Below are 20,489 nucleotides of genomic sequence, written 5' to 3' on the forward strand. Positions count from 1 at the left end.
TATATGACTCCTGCTTGGCCTGCCAGCTCTTCTATAGTCACCATGACTGCTTGAGAATGTGCAAAGTAAAGGTAAACGTTAACATTTGACTAACTCGCCTATAAAAAGAGCAATAATCTGTTGCAAGCTTGCAACTTTGCAACTATACATGATTTGAAAAGCACCTAAGGGTTGAAATCACTCTTGGAAACTGACAAAGCTTAAACATCAAAAATAAAGTTGTTGCCACTGCAGTTGTCTTCATCAGCGCTCCAGAATTGCAGTGCACAGCTAACAATAAATATATTCAGGAATATAGCCCCCTCAGGGCCTAGAGGCCAATCAGATACTATTTGTTTTAAATGGCATCATGTGATATAGGAGGGGCCCAGGCCTAATAGGGTGCACTCACTTTATAATCCAGTCACTATGTTTTAATTGACCTTGCTGAATTTAATTTAATTCTTAACTTAATAAAAGAGACAAATAAAGGAAGGCAGGTTGAGTTTGCAGGATACGAAAAGATTGGATGTTAAAAGCAGCAAGTTCATTGGCATACTGGCATGAAGAAAGCTATACCAGGAACCCCATACACAAAATGAAATATTTTAAAGCTATGTGTGTTGTGCTTTATGATTGATCATACTGTGGCTCCACCCTTTTAACAGCATTTGAATCATACACAGTGTTTATAAAATCTAAATTGGTAGGGAAATAATTTATGTTTATCATCTCCATCCGTGTCCTTATCTCTCATTCTCTAATGCTTCAGCTACTGTACAGTAGGTACCCACTGTTATTATGTAACTGGTGGTCACCATGGGAACAAGTCCCCACCAACCTCTCCCAACCCCCCTCCGCTGGATACAGAGCGAGTGACTATTCAAGACAACACATCATACAAAAAGCTTCATGAGATGGTACAGCAAGCAACAAATGGCCCGAAGACCAACTATTTCATGCTTGGAATAGAGAGCAGAGAGCACAAACACGCAGTGCAATTTGTGAAATAGTGCTATTTGGTTGTATTTATTTTGTGAAATGCTTTTTTTTGGTGAATCCATAGCTGAAATAGTTTGGAACAGAAACTGATTACTGGTTTTGTATTATGACTATAATACGTGTTGTTTGAATGGAGGCAATACAGTGTAATTGTCACAGATACACTATGTCAGGATGCTCAGTGAGTCAGTTGAGACACAACACAATGCTGTGTGATCTTTATGTTTATGAGATTGCTTGGTGAGAATCACATTAGGACATTATGTACACTCTGTGGAAACACTAACTAGCTATAGCAAAAGCCCAAACCAAACCAAACACAAGCAACAAACCCATTGCATTCTATAAACAATTATCCCAGTGCCAGTAAACCTATCATGAACTAAAACAATATTTTACTGTAGTCATGATTAGGACTAATAGACATTCCTCAACATTCACTACTAACTAATACTGGAATGTGCAAATTCATTCCAGGTGCCCAAAGAAAAAAAGTGTTGAAAAACTATAATGGTAGATAAGATGCCCCATTTTTAGCTTCTCATCTTCCTTAGTTAGTGGCCAAATGCTAATGCACTAATTAAAATGCACCGGGTAAGTGCATTAATCTCACTTATTATAGCTTACACAACATGCTGAGTTATAGCACTAACCTTTCCACAAGTTTTAAGCTTCACTTCTAATGCATCACAAAATGGATTCTGACACTGAAATGATTTTCTGATCTGGAAACACCGCAAATGTACTCATTCTCAAGTTTCATGGATTGAAAATCAAACAAAACCAGCAAAACAAGTGCCCAATCACGGCATGCTAAATGCGTACATCCACAACAGAAAATTACACCAGGATGAACGAAATCCACACGCTCAAAACAGTTCAAGAGACACTCTTCGCTTGCAGCTTACTATGTGATAAGTTTCTTTAGCATCCTCACATATCTCTTTTCTCAAGACACCATATTTACCTATTTCCTATATTCTGAAATCTTAACTGAACATTCTACAGTTTTCTCAGTCTACTTTACAATCACTCAACACTTTCCACTTATTGTGTAGGAAACATGTCCATTCACACTCATTATATCCTTTCTAAACAACTTACTCATTGCCTCATCTGATGAACAACAGGTCCACTTCAGTGTATTTATCAAACTACAAAGTTAAATGTTACGGAATTTTTTTTTTTCTCCATATATTGTTAGAGTAATCACCCCTTTTCACATATGATTATGGCATACACAGATTTGGTCTAAAACCTTTTATACTAGATATTTAACAGCAAAAAAGCAGAAAGAATTAAAAAATATGATCTCATCCAAACCAGGAGAATTCTAGCAATCTTTTCAAATGTCCACTTCATTATATATTAGCGCACGCTCCTCACTAACAATATTTTTGTTTGTGTATATTGATGAATTAGAAAAAGAAAATGCACTTGAATGTGTTGGGGAATCAGTGAAACTTGGAATTGGACTCATTACACCCACAGGTCACGGTGTATCCTATCGCCTCCAACTCCAAGTATTGTTGGTGTACACAGACTTGTAAGTTTGTTTTTCCAAGGGACTCTTAATAAACTCAGAGGAAGACACAGAGGGCCCCAGGTTTGCCTGTGTAACTGACCTCTGAGGCTGCCACTGTCTGGGTAGGGACCTGTAACCAGCATGACCGGCAGGGGCGGAGACAGTGCTCCTTGTTAGGGACCCAAATGATGGCAGTGGAGGTCGACTCTGACTGCGGCTTTGGCTCTGGCTCCAAGTCTGGCTGCCTGTTTTCTGTGGGGCTTCGTAAGACACCCTGGCCTTCCACTCTGCTGGCGGCTCAGGCAGCATTTTGCGCTGGGCTGCCAAGCGTACATTTGTGGCAAGGCTTTGCTGGAGGTTCTGGAAAGCGAAGGCTTCATCCACCAGGCCCAGGGGATGCCGGGAGGCGGCCTCCCAGGGCATAAGGGGTTTGCGGCCCTTCTCTAGCCAGGATGTCTGCCTTGCTGGGAGAGTTGTAGAGGCCCAAGCCGGAGGCTTGGGGGAGGAAGAAGCAGAAGCTGATTTCTGGCCCAGGGATGGTACTCTGGCTGGTGGGGAAAGGGAGTAGCTCCTGCCAAGTGCCTGTAAAGAAAGATCCAGACATGTTTATTTTAGTAAGGGTTCATTTTTGTTTGGCTGACTGGTCCTCCAGCCAAATCAAATCAGCTTTGAAAATATTGGAACAAAGAATAGCTCTTCATCAACACATTTCTTTTAAATGCTGTTATACTCCAATATTGTATTTCATGTTAATTTTTGTTCTGTTTAATTATTCTGTATAAATATGTAAGACTGTGTTAAGATCGGAAATAGACAGCAAAGAAAATTAACTGCTAAAGCTGTTAAAAGCTCTTGTAAACTTATTTTATCGTCCATTCCACAGTAAGCCTCCTCAACCCAGTGCTTTAGCATTTGTTCAAACAGAGTGGACTGCCCTCTTGTTTCTCAGAAATGGCTCATGAGAGTGCATGGATTTCCCAGAATACGCCAGAATCAGCTTTGCTATACAGCAACACTTTGAAAGTATGACAATGAGATGGCAAAACTTCTAAATGTTCATTACTAACATCTCCATAAGGATGCCTAGACAGCTAAGGGTTATGTGCGGTGACAAAGCACCTCTGTACTGTTCATCGTCTCTTACAATACATTTTGTTGGCTGTGGCAGACATGCAAAAAAAGGCAGTGCTGCCATCATCTGGTAAAAGATGTGCAAGATCAGCAGATAGCAAGAGATGGCAAAAATGAAAGAACAGAATAGACGAGAGTGCCGTCATAAAAAGAAAAATGAAGCTAAATGAGTAAGGAGGGAACGCATTATCTGCTGACTCAGGTATCTGGTAGGCCTAAAATGCCTGTGGCAGTGTTATCCTGGATTATCGCAGACACAAGAAGGGATGAATAGATTAGTAGATGATCTACGGATATATTTTTATTCTACTGAAGGAAATTGACGAAATAACCATTTACTGTATACACTGTCTATGTCTATGACCATACTGCTATTCTGCCAATTTTAACATATATCTCAGAAATGGAGCTGATCAGGTCTTAAAAGTTGGTTTCCGTGGTGGTGTGCATTCAGACGCTTTAGTTTTTTTCAGACAGATGTTCAAAATAGTCTGTTTATGTTTATTTATGGTAAGGACATGGTGTGGTTTTCTTTGAGGTCCCAGGTCTATAAAAGAGTTCATTTGAGAGAACAAGGTATGTAGAACATCTGTCCTGCCTTAGTCTGAATAAAACATAGATACTAAGTATAAGTAGATAGGTAAATAGAAACCAAAGTTTAGTTGTATCAGCATAGATTTAACATAGTAACTAAACCAATATTGTGTGGTCTCTGAATCTAGAGTAAATGTTAATTGTCTCTGTTTTATTTCCATTTGATTGCATAAATAAATGCATGTGTGACACAAACATTAAGATGTAATTGTCTTCAGGGTGCACTAATAAACAAGTATGGCTGAGATAAAGACGAGAAAAGCTGGGGGTAAACTCCACCAGTTTCAGTAGGAATAAAAATGTTCCCAACAGTAGCTGCAGAAATTTGGTAAACAAGGACACTATTAGATATTAAAATTCCCACTTAACAAATATCTGCCCTCTCTGAAAATGCATGACACAACATGGATATATATTTTAGCAGGGGCCCACTCACTTGACCTCCAGAATTGTCCAATGAGGTTGCCTGTATTCATTGAAGTCACCTGTCTAATGATTCCCCTCATGAATGCATCATCACTTAGTCATTTTGCAGGAATGTCCTTTTCAAGCATTCACCTCAACTGCTATAAAGGTAGATGATTTGGATAATGAGGTGTTTCTGGCTGATATTAACAAGCTCTTCATAGAGTATAAACTGTATTTTGTTTTATTGTTGAAGCTGATTTTGTATCCACTGCCTTTGCAAAAAGGCATATAGTAGGTATACGAGGTAGTCTAATGTGATGGTACTTGAGTAAAAACTGATTCATAGCTGAATGTTTTGTCTGAACCAATATACATTAACTCAATATTTATAGTAGAGGTAAAGCAGTGGTGAAATTCAGCAAGATGAAAGGAAAAGGGCTCAAAATAGAAGAAACCCAAAAGCATGCTAAAAGGACAAAAGAAAGGAAAGCCAACGAAGGATAAAAGACATTTTAATGATACTGCAGTGAATGATACAGGAAGTGCACTATGAAGAGAAACACACAAAGAAAAAGGAAAAAGAAAAGAACATTAAGAACAAAAGCAGCCCTGTACCAAAAATATATTTGTGAAAATTACTGGACTGGTTACCTTTCAATAATTCTTCTTTTGTATATCATTTAATCATCTATTTATAAAATACAAAAGCAAGAGAAGATGTATAGAAGAGTGAAGCTACATGTGGGAGAGTGCAATACTGTATAGTTCTCCGTTATCAGGGAAAATACAACTGGGGTCTGAGATACAGTAGCTTTCACTGGCTTAAGTTGAAATTTAAGCCTACTATCTCTGGACCCCAGCACTCCCTTTCATGAAGCAGTTTAAATATAGTACCTAACATGATGCAACAGCTGGTAAAAAGTTTAAAATAAAACTAACCCACTTAAGAAGTTGCTATGGAAAAGAGACTGGGGAGAGCCACTGAAGAATAGATTGTTTTAACATTTGATGTTTAAGCAAGTTAGGGCTAGTTGCTACTTTTTGTAAGGAGTACTGCTGTGTTCTCCAGCCTTTACTTGAAACTCCAGAGTTGTTACATAATCTCTGTACTCTGACATTGCAAATTTAGCCTTCTGGTTGGTACCCTTCTACCTCACCACTTTATTTTTACTTTATTCCTTTACTTTATTATTTTATTGTATTTCAGGTTTTTTTGTCTGTTTATAAGTTTGTTTATCAAATCAAATTTGACACATTAAGCATTTCCTTCTTTTCAAAAATCTAATTCCTGTTGTCACTGTCTGCTACCATTCACTCCTGATTTCTGTTTTCTCTCACTCCTTTCTTTCAATTCTTACTGAGTATCATGCTCCCCTACATTCTTATATTGCCACCACTTTAGATTCCTTAACATAAAATTACACATTATAGTGATTTTTAAAGTATCCACATGCATATTTTTCTTCATGTACATGCTTTATAAACATGTAACATTAATTTTGGCTCCTTTGTATCTGCTAAGATAAACTTACATCCCACTCTTATTCTTATGTTCTTAATTAAGTAGTAATACCATTCACATTAGCTCTTAAAACTTTGAAAACGAGCAGGTGGATGGGAAGATATTCATTGCAAAAGAAAGTGTACGTGCTCAAAATAGTCCACTTAACAGTGGATGGCAAGAAGACCAACCCATTGACTCAAGCAGACACCAAGCATGTCATGATTCTACCAGAATCACTCTTTATCAACTGCTGTAGGTTTCCACACCTGAGCTGAGCTCTTTTTAGCTGTAAACTTAGGTTTAGGAGCAGCTACAGTATTGCCACCAGATGCAGATTCAGGCCTTCCAGCTACAGGAAAACAAGGAACAACATAGCTACTGAGAGGCTGTGGCTGGTAAGGTACCGAGGAAGCTGCCAGGTAGGGAGGGCTATTAGCTGGTTGGTAAGGGGTCTGCAGTGCCTGTTGGTATGTATGGTTTGGAGACTGAGGAGCTTGGGGATGATAAGCAGGTGGGACAGGTTGCTGATACTGTTGGTTATATGCCTGCTGGTACGGACCACCAGGAGGTTGTTGATATGGGTTTGAGGGAGGATAAACATTAGCTGGGTTTTGCTGGTAGTGGCCATCATGCATGATAGGCTGCATGGGCATTCCATAGGCTTGCTGGGGGTATGGGGCATTATATGGTCCAAGTGGCTGGATGGGGGCCATTTGCTCATATCTAATTGTTTGGTTTTCAACAGGTGGGTTAGGAGGTGCAATGTCAGGCTTAGGTTCAGGGGGGTTGGCAGCCTCTGCTGCTGGGCCAAAGGTAAAGAGTGAGGAATTGAGTTGATAGGGTTGATGCTTCATAACATCTACAACACTGAGGGGTTTAGGGGCAGGTTTTTGTTTCTCTTTGGCTTTTGTCTTGGCTTTGGTTAAAGGGCTACTTGGAGGGGGCTGCTTTGTTGCTGCTGGGGGATAAGAAGGGGACTGAATAGGATTATATGCCCGTGAAGGAGGAGCACGTACGTTGGGTGTATATTTCCACTCATTCGGTAAGGAAGCAACTGGTGATGTTGACCGGCTTGCCTTGTTTGCTTGCACAGTCTCAGAGTCCACAACAAATTTCTCCATACGAGACTGCCTCTTGGCGAACATATCCGCTCCTTTCCCTCTGACAGCTGGCATCTCAAAAGCTGAACCTTGGGATGATGGGTTTAAGACAGTGGCCATTGGGTTGATAGGTGATGAAGCTCGTTGACCAATGGTAAAAGAGTGCATTCGCTGTGGTGGAGTCGGAGGGGTCCGGTTTTGTGGGGCATTTTGTGGTGGATGCCAAGGTTTTGGAGAGGGACGAGTGTTCACCATTGACGTGGAAACATTCACAGGGGTTTGTTGTGACTGTGGCGCCCAGGCATTCACAGGTGTCTGAGGTTGTGCCTGAGGTGGAGGCCATGTATTCATTGGTGGCTGTGGTGGAGTCTTTGAAGTAGACTGTTGCCAGTTTGGCTGTGGTGTGGACTGGGGTGGAACTGGTTGAGCCCAAGGTGGTTGATGTTGGGCCTGATTTTGCTCTTGGGCCCAAGAATTTATCGGTGTTTGACCATGTTCTGAAGGGTGCTGGGCCCATGATGGTTGGGACTGAGCCTGGGCAGGTACTGGTGGCCATGGATTTAAAATGGCTTGAGGCGGCGCTGGGGGTTGTGCTTGGGCTGCTTGGATCCAAGGGGGCTGAACTTGAGTTTGTGATGGAGGCCATGGATTAATTGAGGGTTGCTGTTGAGGCTGAACTGAGACCCAAGATGTTTGAGGCTGACCTGGTGCTTGGGCCTGTGGCCATGCTTGTTGTGGAGCCTGATGCTGTGGTTGCTGAACCCATGGTGGCTGTGGCTGGGATTCTGGCTGGACCTGTTGAGCCCAAGGAGGTTGTACTTGGGATTTTTGCAGGGGTTGAACCCATGATGGTTGATGCTGAGGGTCTGTTTGTGATGGCTGTGCCCATGGTGCCTGGGGCTGCTGCTGCATTGGTTCTTGAGGTTGACCCCAAGTTGGTTGCATTTGCTGCAGATTTGGCTGCTCATGAGAATGTGTCCAGGGTGGCTGGACCTGTGGATGAGACTGTGGTTGCTCTTGACCCATGGCCCATGATGGCTGAGCATGTGTCTGGGCTTGTGCTTGCTCTTGAGGCTGACTCCAGGATGGCTGAATTTGAGGGGTCCAAGTATTTGTGGGAGGTTGAGGCTGTGCTTGGGTCTGAGTAGGATGACGCGTCACCCAAGGTGGCTGTGGTGGGGACTGACTTTGAGGTGGTTCCTGGGGCTGCACATGAGCTGGATGCCAAGAATTGGTAGATGCCTGTTGTTGTGCTTGTGTTTGTGCTTGAGCCCAGCTAGTCACAGGAGCAGGCTCAGGCTGCAGGGTAGAATTCATATGACCATTTTCCTGCGCTGTCACTTGCAGAAGCTGTTGTTGAGATTCAGGCTCCGGGAGAGTACATGGGCACTGTTCCTCTGTCGTGGTGCTGGCAGGAGCGTCCTGGGGGGCAGGAGGGGGAGAGGGTTTAGAAGCAGGTGCAGGGTTTGGCTCTAGTTCTGGAGCAAGTGTAGTCTCTGTGGTGGGGGCTACAGCAGGTGTGGATACACTATTTTCAGCTTGTTGAGGCATGTCCTGGTTGCTCACTTCTATCGGTGGGAACCATGGAGGAGAGTTGGGGTTGATCACAGGCTTTGGAGCCACTGGTGGAGGATTCTTTTGTTTAACTCGTTGAGACTGCAGGAAATTACAAGCCTCAGCCCCAAGGCTAAGGTAGTCTTCCTCAGGCCCTGACTCAAAACCCAACTTCTTGTCATTTCTGTTGAGGAGGTTTAGCAGTGCTGGGTTTGGTGATACTTTTGGTGCTTCCTTAAAAGTGAACATTGGCTTGCCAGCATTTCTTCTCCTGGAGTCCGACAAAAGCCCAGTGCGACTTGCAGGGGTAGAAATGCGCTCATCCCGGGAAGCTATCTGCTCTCCTTGGCCCACAGAATCTTGATTGGTCCCACTCATTGCGGGAGAATAAGGGGAAGTCGCCATGTTTTCTACTGAGAAAGGCTTTGCAGTACGATTGTTGAGAGAACTCTGCATTTCATGTTGGACTGTGCCATTGATGTTTGTAGAATAGTGCTGCATTTGCTGTTGCTCTTGATGATATTCTTGCTGCTTCTGATACATTTGCTGTTGTTGATAATGATGTTGTTCATACTGCTGTTGCTGCTGATACTGTTGTTGTTGTTGTTGTTGTTGTTGTTGTTGTTGTTGGTAGTTCTGTTGTTGCGCATAGTACTGCTGTTCCTGATATTGCTGGTACTGTTGTTGGTGTTGGCTTTGTTGGTGTATATTTACATCCATGTAAGCATGACCTTCTGTTGTGGACTGCATATAGGACTGCTCTTCTATCTTCTTATCAGCCATCTGCACTCCTTCCACGGCAATCCCCTGGCGCCTAAGCTCCTCATGTTCAGCAGCAATCTCATCCATCCGTTGACGCCGTTGGGCAAACATTACGGCACCCTTGCCCTTGGTGTCAGGCAAACATTCCATCTCTGCTTGGTTGTTCAGGTTCCTTTCAATCTCAAGAAGACCCTTGTCCCAGTTGATAGTTAGCACACCTTTGCTACTATGGGCATTAGTGAGAAAATGCTTGTCTATTTCAGAAGCGTTTGGAGCCACAAGGGTAAATTCAACAGTGTGGGTTTCTTGTTTCTCGTCTTCGTTTTCTGTGTCCTCTTCGTCGCTGTATTCTGGTTTGTCTTCTCCTGTGCCGTAGCTCACAAGTGTGTATTTCTTGGCCCTCTGCCGATGTTTCTTGAACATCAACACCCCCTTGTTGTTGGGGTTGGACCGAGCAGCCGTAAGAAGGAGAGCAATACGTTTACATTTGGATTTGGCCTCCTTCACCTGCTTTTCAGATAGACTCTCGCTGCGCCTGAGCCCTGTATAGAGAAGGAAAAGAGAGAGCTCAGTGTTTAGAATAAAGGACACTAAAATAAGCTTGTCTTAGATGGATTTCACCCGCCATTATATGCATTAATAAAATACAGTGGAGTTAAGATCAACACAAATCATTTAATATGTTTGGTGGATGTTTTGGCTGAAGAAAACAAACTACATTTCTTGAAAGAGCTTGCTTTTCTATGTCTCCCTAGAAAGGTTTTTTTTTTCTTCTTTTTTTCACTTTTCTGCTCTTTGATCACAAGGGCATCTTCAAGTCAGTCCTTGCACACTGTATCTGCATTGATCATGATAGTAGTTACTTTTAATTATGAATGTGGAAGGCTTTTTTTCAAAATTTGCCCATCCTGAATGTCAGTCAGAGGTACAACAGAGAAGTTGTATTTTATCATATAAACGCCATTTTGGTTTATCACTCATCTGAAGACTAAAAATAGACCTTGCGCAAATAACATTGTGACAGATAACAAATTCATTTTTGAATTAAAGTTAGCAAAGTCACAAAGCAAATAATTTAAGCATGTAACAGCCACTATCATCCTTAAATACCAAATACCAAAATACGTCCAATGTTCTCATTAAAAGCAGAATACCAACAGACTAGTCAACCATCAATACTGTATGACTGTGGTTGAATCAATTCGAACACACAACAAATATGTTGTAAACTAAGCTATTAACTGATTCCTTTACATTATTAGCCCACATATAATATTTATCCACCTATAGCTATGTGCTTTTCCTCATTTGCTCATTCAGTTAAACATAAAACATCAACCCATAAAGCAATCATAAAATCCTCTGACCCATGTCTAATATCCTCATTTGTTCACAGACAATTAACTAATTAAATTAGTTGATCTTCCCCATATAGTAGCCTGCATGCATATCTTTACCACTCCTTATCTGTAAGTTCACAAGCCGTCCACTTAAAACCTTCTGTTCTTCTTAAATCTGTCACATTTGCTGACACTTAGAACAATCTGATAACAGACATCACACAACAAAGCCACTTTCAAACCATTCAACAATGCAAGGCTGTAATAAAATAATACGTAGCCTTCCTTTTTCATATTCCTGCAAGACAAACCTGGAGGTGGTGGAGACAGCGGGAGTGAGCAACTAACTCCCTTTTTTAGCTCAGTTAAAGCATCCAGTTTGAGAGGATCAGGTAACGGGCTCGGGGAGCACATGCTGGTGTCTGTCAAAAGGCCACTTCTGCAGGCATCATCAGCGTGCTGGTGTTATATTTATGTCTTCTACACAGCTCAGAGCAGTGCCTGAGTATCCATATTCATCATCAAGCCTCTTCAAATGGATAGTTTAAGATGTTTCATAAAGTGTAATAGCTTCTTACATGTGATCAATAAACATGTTCTTTCCCTTTTGATTCTTCATATCTAGCTTCTGTTGACTGTCATCATCCTATTTGCACTGTGCATCCATACGATCACTTGGATTTTGTTGTAGTTTAGGTAAGACCCAGAAGTATGTGCTACCATTCAGAAGAATTAGCACCCTTCTCCAACTGCACTGAGAGACACACTATTTTGAGGAGCACACACACTGGACATTGTGCTTTGGAATGCACATATGTTGTTGACAAATGCAATTTAGTGTTGACCTATCAACATGCAGATACCCCCTACACACACACACACACACACACACACACACACACACACACAATAAATAGTGCACACAAGGATAATACTCCCTGGTAAAAATGGAAATAGTACATAGGTACTTACTGGCGTGTCTTGCCCGATGCTTGTTGGGTTTGTCTGGATCGCCCTCAGAATCAGAGTCCTGCTCTTCTGCTGGTGTTGCCTCTTCTGAGGGAGTTCTGAATGAGACAGTGGAAGACCCAGGCACCCCCTCGCAGTGCCCTTCTCCTTCTTCTCCTTCGCTTTGGGATCCAACACTTCCACTGACCCTGGGGCCACCCACACTCAAGATGCCCCTCCCTGCTCCTGATGCTGCTGGCTGCTGCAAAATGACCTCCACCTGCCCCAGCATCAAAGGAGAGCTGAGCACCACTCCACGCTGGCCGAGCGGCTCTCTGACAGAATACGGTACGTAGTGTGATGCGGTGGTGGTGTGGATTGTCTCAACAGCCTCTTTGTTTGAGAGTTCTCCTTCAACCCCATGAGCACTCCCAAGAGAGGTGCAGCCCACATCGTCCAAGGTTTGCTCGGACAGGGACACCTGGAGCTCGACCATGTCCCCAGGGGAGAAGCACCGGTGTGCTTCTTTATCATTTTCCTTAAAAACAGGCTCCCGGTTTCTCCGATCACCAGATGAGGGAACATGTAGCTGGGTGTGAAGCAGCTGGGGTCCCTTGGGGAACGCTTTGTTGCTGCCCAACTCCCCATAAGAGGCCTCATCCTGGGACTCAGATATGTAGAGTTTTCTTGGGCTTTGGGACCTCTGCTTTGGGGAGAAGATGTGGATGGTTGTGCTCTCTAAAGCCTCACCAGAGGAGTCCCTCTCACCACAGTATGTCTCTTCTGATTCATAGGCTTCTGGAGGGATGGTGCAGTATCTTTCAGAGGAGAGGGGAGAACAGGAATGAGTGAGTGGTGTACCTTTTCTTAGTTCAGTAACCATTGTTGATCATTAATATCAATGAGAGATAATGTCACCTCTTATAATATAAGTTCTTTAAACAGGGCATTGGGCTTTCGGACTTGTACAATTAAAGATAATTGACTATTAGGTAAATACAAAATCTCTATGCTGCCTTTAACCATGTGTTTTTTTTTTAACTTTTCCTCCCATAAAAAGACAGATGTGATGTCCACATATTTACAATACCATTTTAATAAGAAATACATCTTCACATTAAATTGTTGAGGAAGTAAAGCTTGTCTCCCACTGCTGAAGTTGTCAAAGTAATCAAGCAGATTTAATCTTCATGCAGCAAGTTAAATGAAAGGGTCAGGTCACTGAAAAGGAAGGTAATCACATTTCAACCTTGCTCTGCCTAATTTCCACTTTCAAGATCAGCAAGGAATAGCATAACAGAATGTCATTACCTCTGACTACAATTATTAAAATTAAGTTGATTAGAAAGCAGCGAGTACTCATTTTCTCCAAATGGGAAATGGGAAAGAGTGACATATCATAATAATACATTTTGACAGCTACAAGCTGAGGTCATCTGCTCTCCAAGTCTACAGAGACAATATTCTATAGTCATGTAGTCATAGAAACAATCATAATACAAATCCTGACCCTGCGCAATTTAAATGTGGGCACATAAGGGCATCAATATTTGAGAATGTGTCACTCTGATAAACACACTGGCAATAGCCACTGAGTAATGGCTGAGCAGCTGCATGTCAAGAACACACACAAATCTGTAACACCTTGGCCAAGCTAGTTGGAAGGTCAGCATGACTGACACACATTAACTCGCCAATTCCCACAGACATGAATGCACATATATACACAGACAGTCAGTGGTTCACTGAGCAATGCAAAAGGGCACAGGCCATAAAACAACATACAATCTAAATGCTAATACAGTGCTGCATTAATCATGTTGCATGGCTGTTGTGAACACCAAGAACCTACAACACTGCATGGCTCAGTCGTCATAACACACAGATACTGTTGTGTTTCTGAATGTACCACTTCGCTATCATTAATTTAACGGCTGTTATGTGGCCCTACCTTTTGACGAGCAGCTGCAGACAGTCGATCGATGTGTCAATGAGGGCAAAGGCTCGTAAAAGGGTGAGATACGCACATGGCTCTCCGTTGAGTGACACCACCTCATCACCTTCTCGCACTCCAGCTAGGAAGGCACGACCACCTTGTTCTACCTGTGGAAGACCAAACCTTAGTTAGAGGACAAGAAACTAGAAAAACAGACATTTCACATACCAGGTCCGTGTCCATCATCAGCTTAGGTAAGCTCTTTACTAACAGCATCAGAGCATCACCATTAGGTAACAGTAACCTCAGCTGCCTGTGACCCCCCCAAAACACAAATGTACTCCCTCAGATAAAGATCTTGACCAGCTGTGCAGAGAGGATGCCCCAAGTGTGAGAATTTCCCTCTAACCTTCACACACAGCCCAGCTACGACAGTGCTGCTATATACAGAAAGTCAAAGTAAATCATCTTTAAATGTTGTCAGTGGCTACTAAGCTCATAATACATAATGCAGCTGCATAGTATTGCTGTAGGCCAGCTCTTCGCAGATCCATTTAAAGGGCACCTCTTCATACAGTTAAATTAATGACTGCTGGTTTCCTTTCCGTGCAATTAGTTTATGAGGCCTATAAAATAATTCATTAATAAGGACGTTTTCATAATAAGGAGAAACACTCCATACATTTTGCACAAACGGCCACTTATACAGCTAGATGGGTAAATTATTACTTCAGTACCATGCAATTAAAGGATATACTCTCAGGAAATATGTTAAGATACTTTGCAAAGGTATTGCTGGATTTTCATATGTTACAGTCATAAATGTAAAGCGTAAAAAATGTAGAATGTTGAATACATGAGGATAACACATCAAACACACTATCATCTCTGTGGACATGTATCCAATTCGAGATACTTGCAGTTAAACAATCTTGTCACTAGATGGCGATGCACGTACACACATCTTTTACTGCTAGAAGAGAATCCCTGTGTCAACATTTACACAGTAAGCATGGGGAAAGACTTTAGTGTATGTCCAAAAACACAAATCTATTGTGTGCACCAAATGCAAAGCATAGATTTAGAATATACATACCAGAACCATATTAAAACCAATCTCAATGAAACAGTTCATCATCTGTCTGGCATACCTTTATTTGCTTGACTTTTCTTTCATTGTTTGTATTTCAAAGGCAGATGCAAATATATATATATACATACATACATAGATAAAAGGAGCACTACCTTACCTGCCTATGCTTTACATAACCTTAAACACATAAGTCTGAGGCAATAAAATAAGCGTACTTTGTTAAACATACAAAAAATATTCATGAGTGACTTTATAGAGCTGTTAACTTTCAGATAAAAAACCCCTCTGACTCCATCCCTGAGTTTTTAAGAGTAAACCGTGTGCAAGCAGGCCCTATAAGGCAGCCGGTGTGCCTGTGTATTGGGACCCCTCATTACAGGGAGGATGGTTTGTCTGGAAGAAGGCCACAGCAACCACTTGTCCTCCAAAAAAGGAGGGGAAACATTTGTTGTTGTCTCTCCTCGCAACACAAAGATACACAGACAGTCAGGTAATGTTCAAAAGAGGCAGATACGCCTAGTGTCTCACACTTGTTGGCCAGTTTTTTTCGAATAAAGTGCTTTCCAAAAATACCATTGCCCTGATGAGCAGAATTTACTACTGACATCATGTGAAGCCACAATTACACATTATATGTCCGTGTTATTCTAGGTTGCCCATTTTCAAATTATCTATTTAATAGGCTTCAACACAAGAGAAAATCACAGGAAATATAGGACTGCATAATGTGTCCACATAGCTCCCGGCAGTTCCTGCCCTTCACAGCTTTAAACAATTATGTTTTTACATTTGAGGAAAATATTTTCCAGCTGCCTTACAGGTAGCACTCACACCATGTGGGAGGATAGTTACATTTAATGTCTGTTCTTCTAACAGGAGAGGTGTAGAAGCATTTTGTAGGCTGGAGAGTTTAGTTCATTGCATTAATTTGTCAGGGACGAGGTACAAAAAACATTATTCTCATAAGTGGTATATTATGCCAGATCTAGCTATTAGCTAATTCCCCTTACACTGCTAACAATTTCCAACTTATTGCAAACACATTGCATTGTATTATGCTGAATTATATTGTATTAGAGTGTTAATGCAAGAGTTCCAGTTCTCTTTATTTATTATTTACATTAATTCGAGATAACATAAAGACAACGTATACATAGATATGTCAACAATATAGATTATCAATAATATTACAAGTAATATGATTCATTAATGACTAAAAAGCACAGATGTTTACTTTGATAAACTTAACAGGGGATCAAAGTAAATGTATAGGTACATTTTGCAACATTTACTTCTGTCATTGTACAGAGAAAACAGTGTTTTTCAGACAAACTGAGGGAGTGTTCCTATATAATATAATAGTATCTTAATCATTTTGGTTTGGTTGGAAAATGCTTTGTCATAAAACTAAAAACAAAGCTGTTGGTCAGTCACATCGAAGTCCAGCTGGGCCTCACTTTGGCTGCCACTGGCAAAGAGCCTTCAGAGCCAGAAACACTGCAACTCACAACTATATCATCAAAATATAAAGCAGTTGGAGCATTGGTCTTAATTTGTTTAGATTATGTGAAATAGGAAAGGGGAAAAACAAGCACAGTCATAATCTGAGGTCACTGATTTCTCCCAAGACCAGGATGTGGATGTTTTGCTGAAAACACAATGCCAAAAACTCCAGTAAAGGAAAGAGTCGTGAAGCACTTTGTTTACTCTGGAAACACAGCACTGAATGAATGAAGCAATGGCATTTCGCTGATTACTTGGCAACCTAATAAGATTCCTATGGTGCACTATTAGGACTGACAAATCGGCAACAAGAGCCCCCTTTGCTCTGTACAGGGCAAGATAACCCAGGCAGAGGAAGAGGACTTTTATTACAAGCTATAAATATAATTAAATGGAACAGGGATAACATTGTGAATAGTTCACATTAGTATAGACTCCGAGAAGTCTCAAACTTGCATTAAGACTACATTTGCTTTGTCATTCAGTGTTCCATAACTAATCTGATGGATGTTGACATTCCACATACCAAGGTGGCATACCTTTGTAATTAGGAGGCCAAAATGTCCTGTTCAGGTTGGTAGGATTTATGCATTATTTGGGGGGAATTTCTGTTACATATTAAATCTAAGTTTTCACTTTTGCTAAGGCATTCAAAACGAGCATTACAATGTTACCATAGATCAGATGTAAATTGTTCCATGTTTTTCTCAAGTGCGTTGGTGTATTTGTGGGTCACAACTTGTAAAAATATTGTATTATGCAGTTTCTGTAGCTTTAAAAAATAAAATGACCTCATCCACTTTGTACTCAGAACCAGGACTCCGAAGAAGAAGAAGAAAAATACTGCCTCCCTTATATGGAAAGAACCTTTTAAGAGTGGATACCCCGTGCCCTTACACTGTACTGCCTGTCAGTACTCTGAACAATCACTTTCTCCCAGGAAACAAAACACAGTTTCCACTACATTCAACAGAAGCTTTGAAAAACACACATTTTATCAGACACAGGGGAGCCTAAAAGGGTACTTGTCATGATCTTGGTATGTTTGCTTTTTTGACTTTTAACTAACAGACTTGGCTCTCTGTCCTTCCCACAAGAAAAGTTTGGAGGTATGTTTAGATTTATGGCTTCCAGATGAGGTGGACTAAATCCCCTGGATGCCCTACACTGAGACATAAGCATCATGTAGCTACTTCACTTTAATAGGCCAACAATTAAATGCAGTGTATTCACAAGACTCTTTGAGGCTAGAGTATCTAAACACCATATTAAGTCTAAAATAAGACATTGAGGTTCAATACAACTTTTTACCATATAACAATTATCATTTATTAAGTTATTCTGATAAAAGCCACTCACTAAATGCCAGCAACAATGATAATAATGCCTTTTTCAGTCGCTTAAAATCACTAACCAGATGTTTATGAATCAATTTGAAGCTTCAGTGGAAGTGTATCCACTCAATTAGAAGAGACTATTTATTGCCAGCAAATGTGGAAATACTTTCTATATTCATACGATAAATCACAAAAAGTCACAAATGAACATCTGAATTGTGGCTTTGATTGTTTGAAATGTGTTAAGCATCTGTCATTAGAATGATCTATTGATTCTTTCAGAGTGCTCTCTCCTGGTGGAGCTTTGATGTCGCAGGAATGCAGCTCAAGAAAAACATTTACATGTTCACTACATCGGCGACAAGTTGATGAGGGATCAGTACAGCTTAAACACTTGTTGCTGTTATACCATATATAGTTTCAGCAGCTCTTCAAAGTAAAAGCACCTGGCTTTTCCTCTACTGTCCATTTACAGCACAGCAACATATCTAAAAGTAATCTTGAATCAGCTGTCTGTATTTCTGCATTACTTTGACATTTTTATTTGTGACATTTTAATTGATCTGACATTTTTATTAGAGCAAGGTGCAATACAACTTCTGAATGTAACCCTAACTATTTGGAATTTATTTGATGATCCACACTAATACAATATTTATGCATAGAATAAATATAACATGGAAGATACTATTGTCTAGAAAAAAAACTACAGTATATGAAATGAATGAATATACTTAGGCATATAGGAATTAACAGTGGTCCATAAGGAGCATTGCAAGACATAAGCTGTGACAGATGGGTAAAAGTACGAAGCATCGACATGCAAGTAATAGCCTAATGCCATCAACAATAGCATCCATCTACTGCCTTAAAATACTGTGTCATGTCCTTGCAATATGTAATGGCATTTCTGGATCATAAGAAAAGTGGCATCATCAGAAGGAGGATGACATCCTCTGCTGTTACCTATAAAGTGTATTATCACATTATCAGGCTAACCAAATACCATGTAGCCAAATTAGTTATAGCATGACCTACAATTTGCTTAACCTCCTTTCTTACAACTAGGCCTATTTGAATGTTTTTTTTAAAGTGACATCAGCTTAGTTTTAGCTGACTTTTTTTTGTTTGTTTTCATTGGCATTACTGCATAACGCACATATTCTACACTCTTCAGGTTGGCTATTCATCCGAACAATGCTTTGCTTTCTTGCTGAACTCTTTGAGTGATAACAGATCACACTGCCCTAGGCTTCACACTCACTCTTGGCCTTGACCATATAAGGGTCCCGAGGAATCTTGCACCAAAACACAGCCAACGCACACAAAAATGCAGCGAAAGAATTCTCTCCCACCAGGGTTTAAACTTTTTTTTACACACTGAACTCAACACAACTCAATTAAAACTGATACCATATATGTACTTCTTATCCAAACTGGGGAATATATAGGATCCACCCTATACGTTATTGTTGTATCATCTTTGCAGTGGGAACCCAAGGTTCTCAGATGACTTTACAATAAAAAAAAAAAAGTCCTGCTATCTCAAATAAATACCGTAGTGTTAACAATATATTGAACACCTAACAGACAGACAAAGACATTGATAGTTATAAGGTTACCTGGGAAACTAAGAAAGGTCTGTAGGTGTCCCCCTCTCCCTCTCTTAGGGTGAAACCCCAGGGTGCACCACCACGCAGCGTAACGCAGATGTAATCCCCGGTGCCCATGCTGCACACAGCTCCTCAGCCAAACCTCCACAGCGCGATCATTGAGCTGTCAACCGGACCAGCAGCACTTTAAAAAACCACCTCCACCACACTGCTGTATAATCCCCATCATCTGAGTCCAGCCCGCTCAAGAAACGTCACGGCGCACGGACCCGCCTGCAGGCGCTGCATGCAACTGGTGGTTTGTCAGGATGAGCTCTTGGATTTGTATTTTACACTCTGCCTAATATCACGCACAGCTATGGCGTCCTAATAAACATGGAAGAACTGCTACGTGATACTAAAAAAAATGTCATCCAACTTCTGCAGAAAATAGCTATACATTTTGATAAAATATTTCAAATGATAAATCACAGACAGGTATTAATAGTGTTCAATTCCCTGTTACAGCAACATAAGAATATTGTGTAGCCTATTCTGCATCGGTAGAATTGTGCGATCCCATCCTATTTTCGGGTTATTGCACCAAAAAATGGTTTATTATCTGCATTATCTGAGTGTTTGGCTGTATAATTCTGCTTCCTATAGTGTTAGTGTCTGCAGTGACATTACTTCATCAGGGCCATAAAGTTTAAGAGGTCTGGGGTTTGAATTGCCCATGCAACCACCCCACTAAGACATTTTATTTAACTGTTCATATCCTGTATTTCCTTGCACTATAGGATGATCTAATCAAAGACTGCAAAGAATATGAGTGTAGCCTATCAAAGACTTAAAAAAAACACTGTATGATTTGTGTTAATAAAATGTAAATTACTCCACAACTTGTGACAGACATAAAACATGTTATCTCATTATATCATGTTCTATTGTAATCGTAATTCTTCTTGTTCTAATCATCACCATGTCAAATTATTTGTATGTGCAAGCATACTTGAAAATAAACCCTTTCTGATTTCTGATTCTATCTATAGGCCTATGTTTTGTGGCCCTATAACTTGATCCTATTATTTGCTTTAATCAATAAATTTACACAAATTAAAAATACTTTTCTTCATTTGTCATCAGCCATATGTCAAAACTTAGTCTCGCTAGGGTGAATT

At 40.8% G+C, this 20,489-nt stretch overlaps 1 protein-coding gene across 4 annotated transcripts; it reads right to left on the reverse strand.

The window, feature by feature from the left end:
- Positions 1–980: 980 nt before the first annotated feature.
- LOC116039895 (synaptopodin-2) lies at positions 981–19,570 on the reverse strand. Of its 4 annotated transcripts, none has more exons than XM_035993649.1 (5): positions 19,339–19,570; positions 13,799–13,950; positions 11,872–12,665; positions 7,220–10,101; positions 981–3,088 (listed from the first exon to the last, which is right to left on the reverse strand). In XM_035993649.1, the coding sequence occupies exons 1-5, from the start codon at positions 19,444–19,446 to the stop codon at positions 2,486–2,488; spliced, it is 4,539 nt and encodes a 1,512-aa protein (XP_035849542.1). In that variant the 5' UTR covers positions 19,447–19,570; the 3' UTR covers positions 981–2,485. The 4 variants fall into 4 exon arrangements, with proteins under 4 accessions (XP_035849542.1, XP_031140870.2, XP_031140869.2 ...); XM_031285010.2 differs by having other exon boundaries at positions 7,160–10,101; XM_031285009.2 differs by lacking the exon at positions 981–3,088 and having other exon boundaries at positions 5,136–10,101.
- Between the last annotated feature and the right edge of the window lie 919 nt (positions 19,571–20,489).

Source organism: Sander lucioperca, chromosome 17 (assembly GCF_008315115.2).
Source record: "Sander lucioperca isolate FBNREF2018 chromosome 17, SLUC_FBN_1.2, whole genome shotgun sequence".
Classification (NCBI taxonomy): domain Eukaryota; kingdom Metazoa; phylum Chordata; class Actinopteri; order Perciformes; family Percidae; genus Sander; species Sander lucioperca.

What these genes read in the sequence shown, in the direction of transcription:
- LOC116039895 (XM_031285009.2), bottom strand. Translation starts at nt 19,446, where the DNA reads ATGGGCACCGGGGATTACATCTGCGTTACGCTGCGTGGTGGTGCACCC. An exon ending in CTGCAGCTGCTCGTCAAAAG is followed by an intron (nt 12,666 to 13,798) that starts GTAGGGCCACAT and finishes CTCCTCTGAAAG; the next exon opens with ATACTGCACCATCCCTCCAG. An exon ending in GCATCGGGCAAGACACGCCA is followed by an intron (nt 10,102 to 11,871) that starts GTAAGTACCTAT and finishes TTCTCTATACAG; the next exon opens with GGCTCAGGCGCAGCGAGAGT.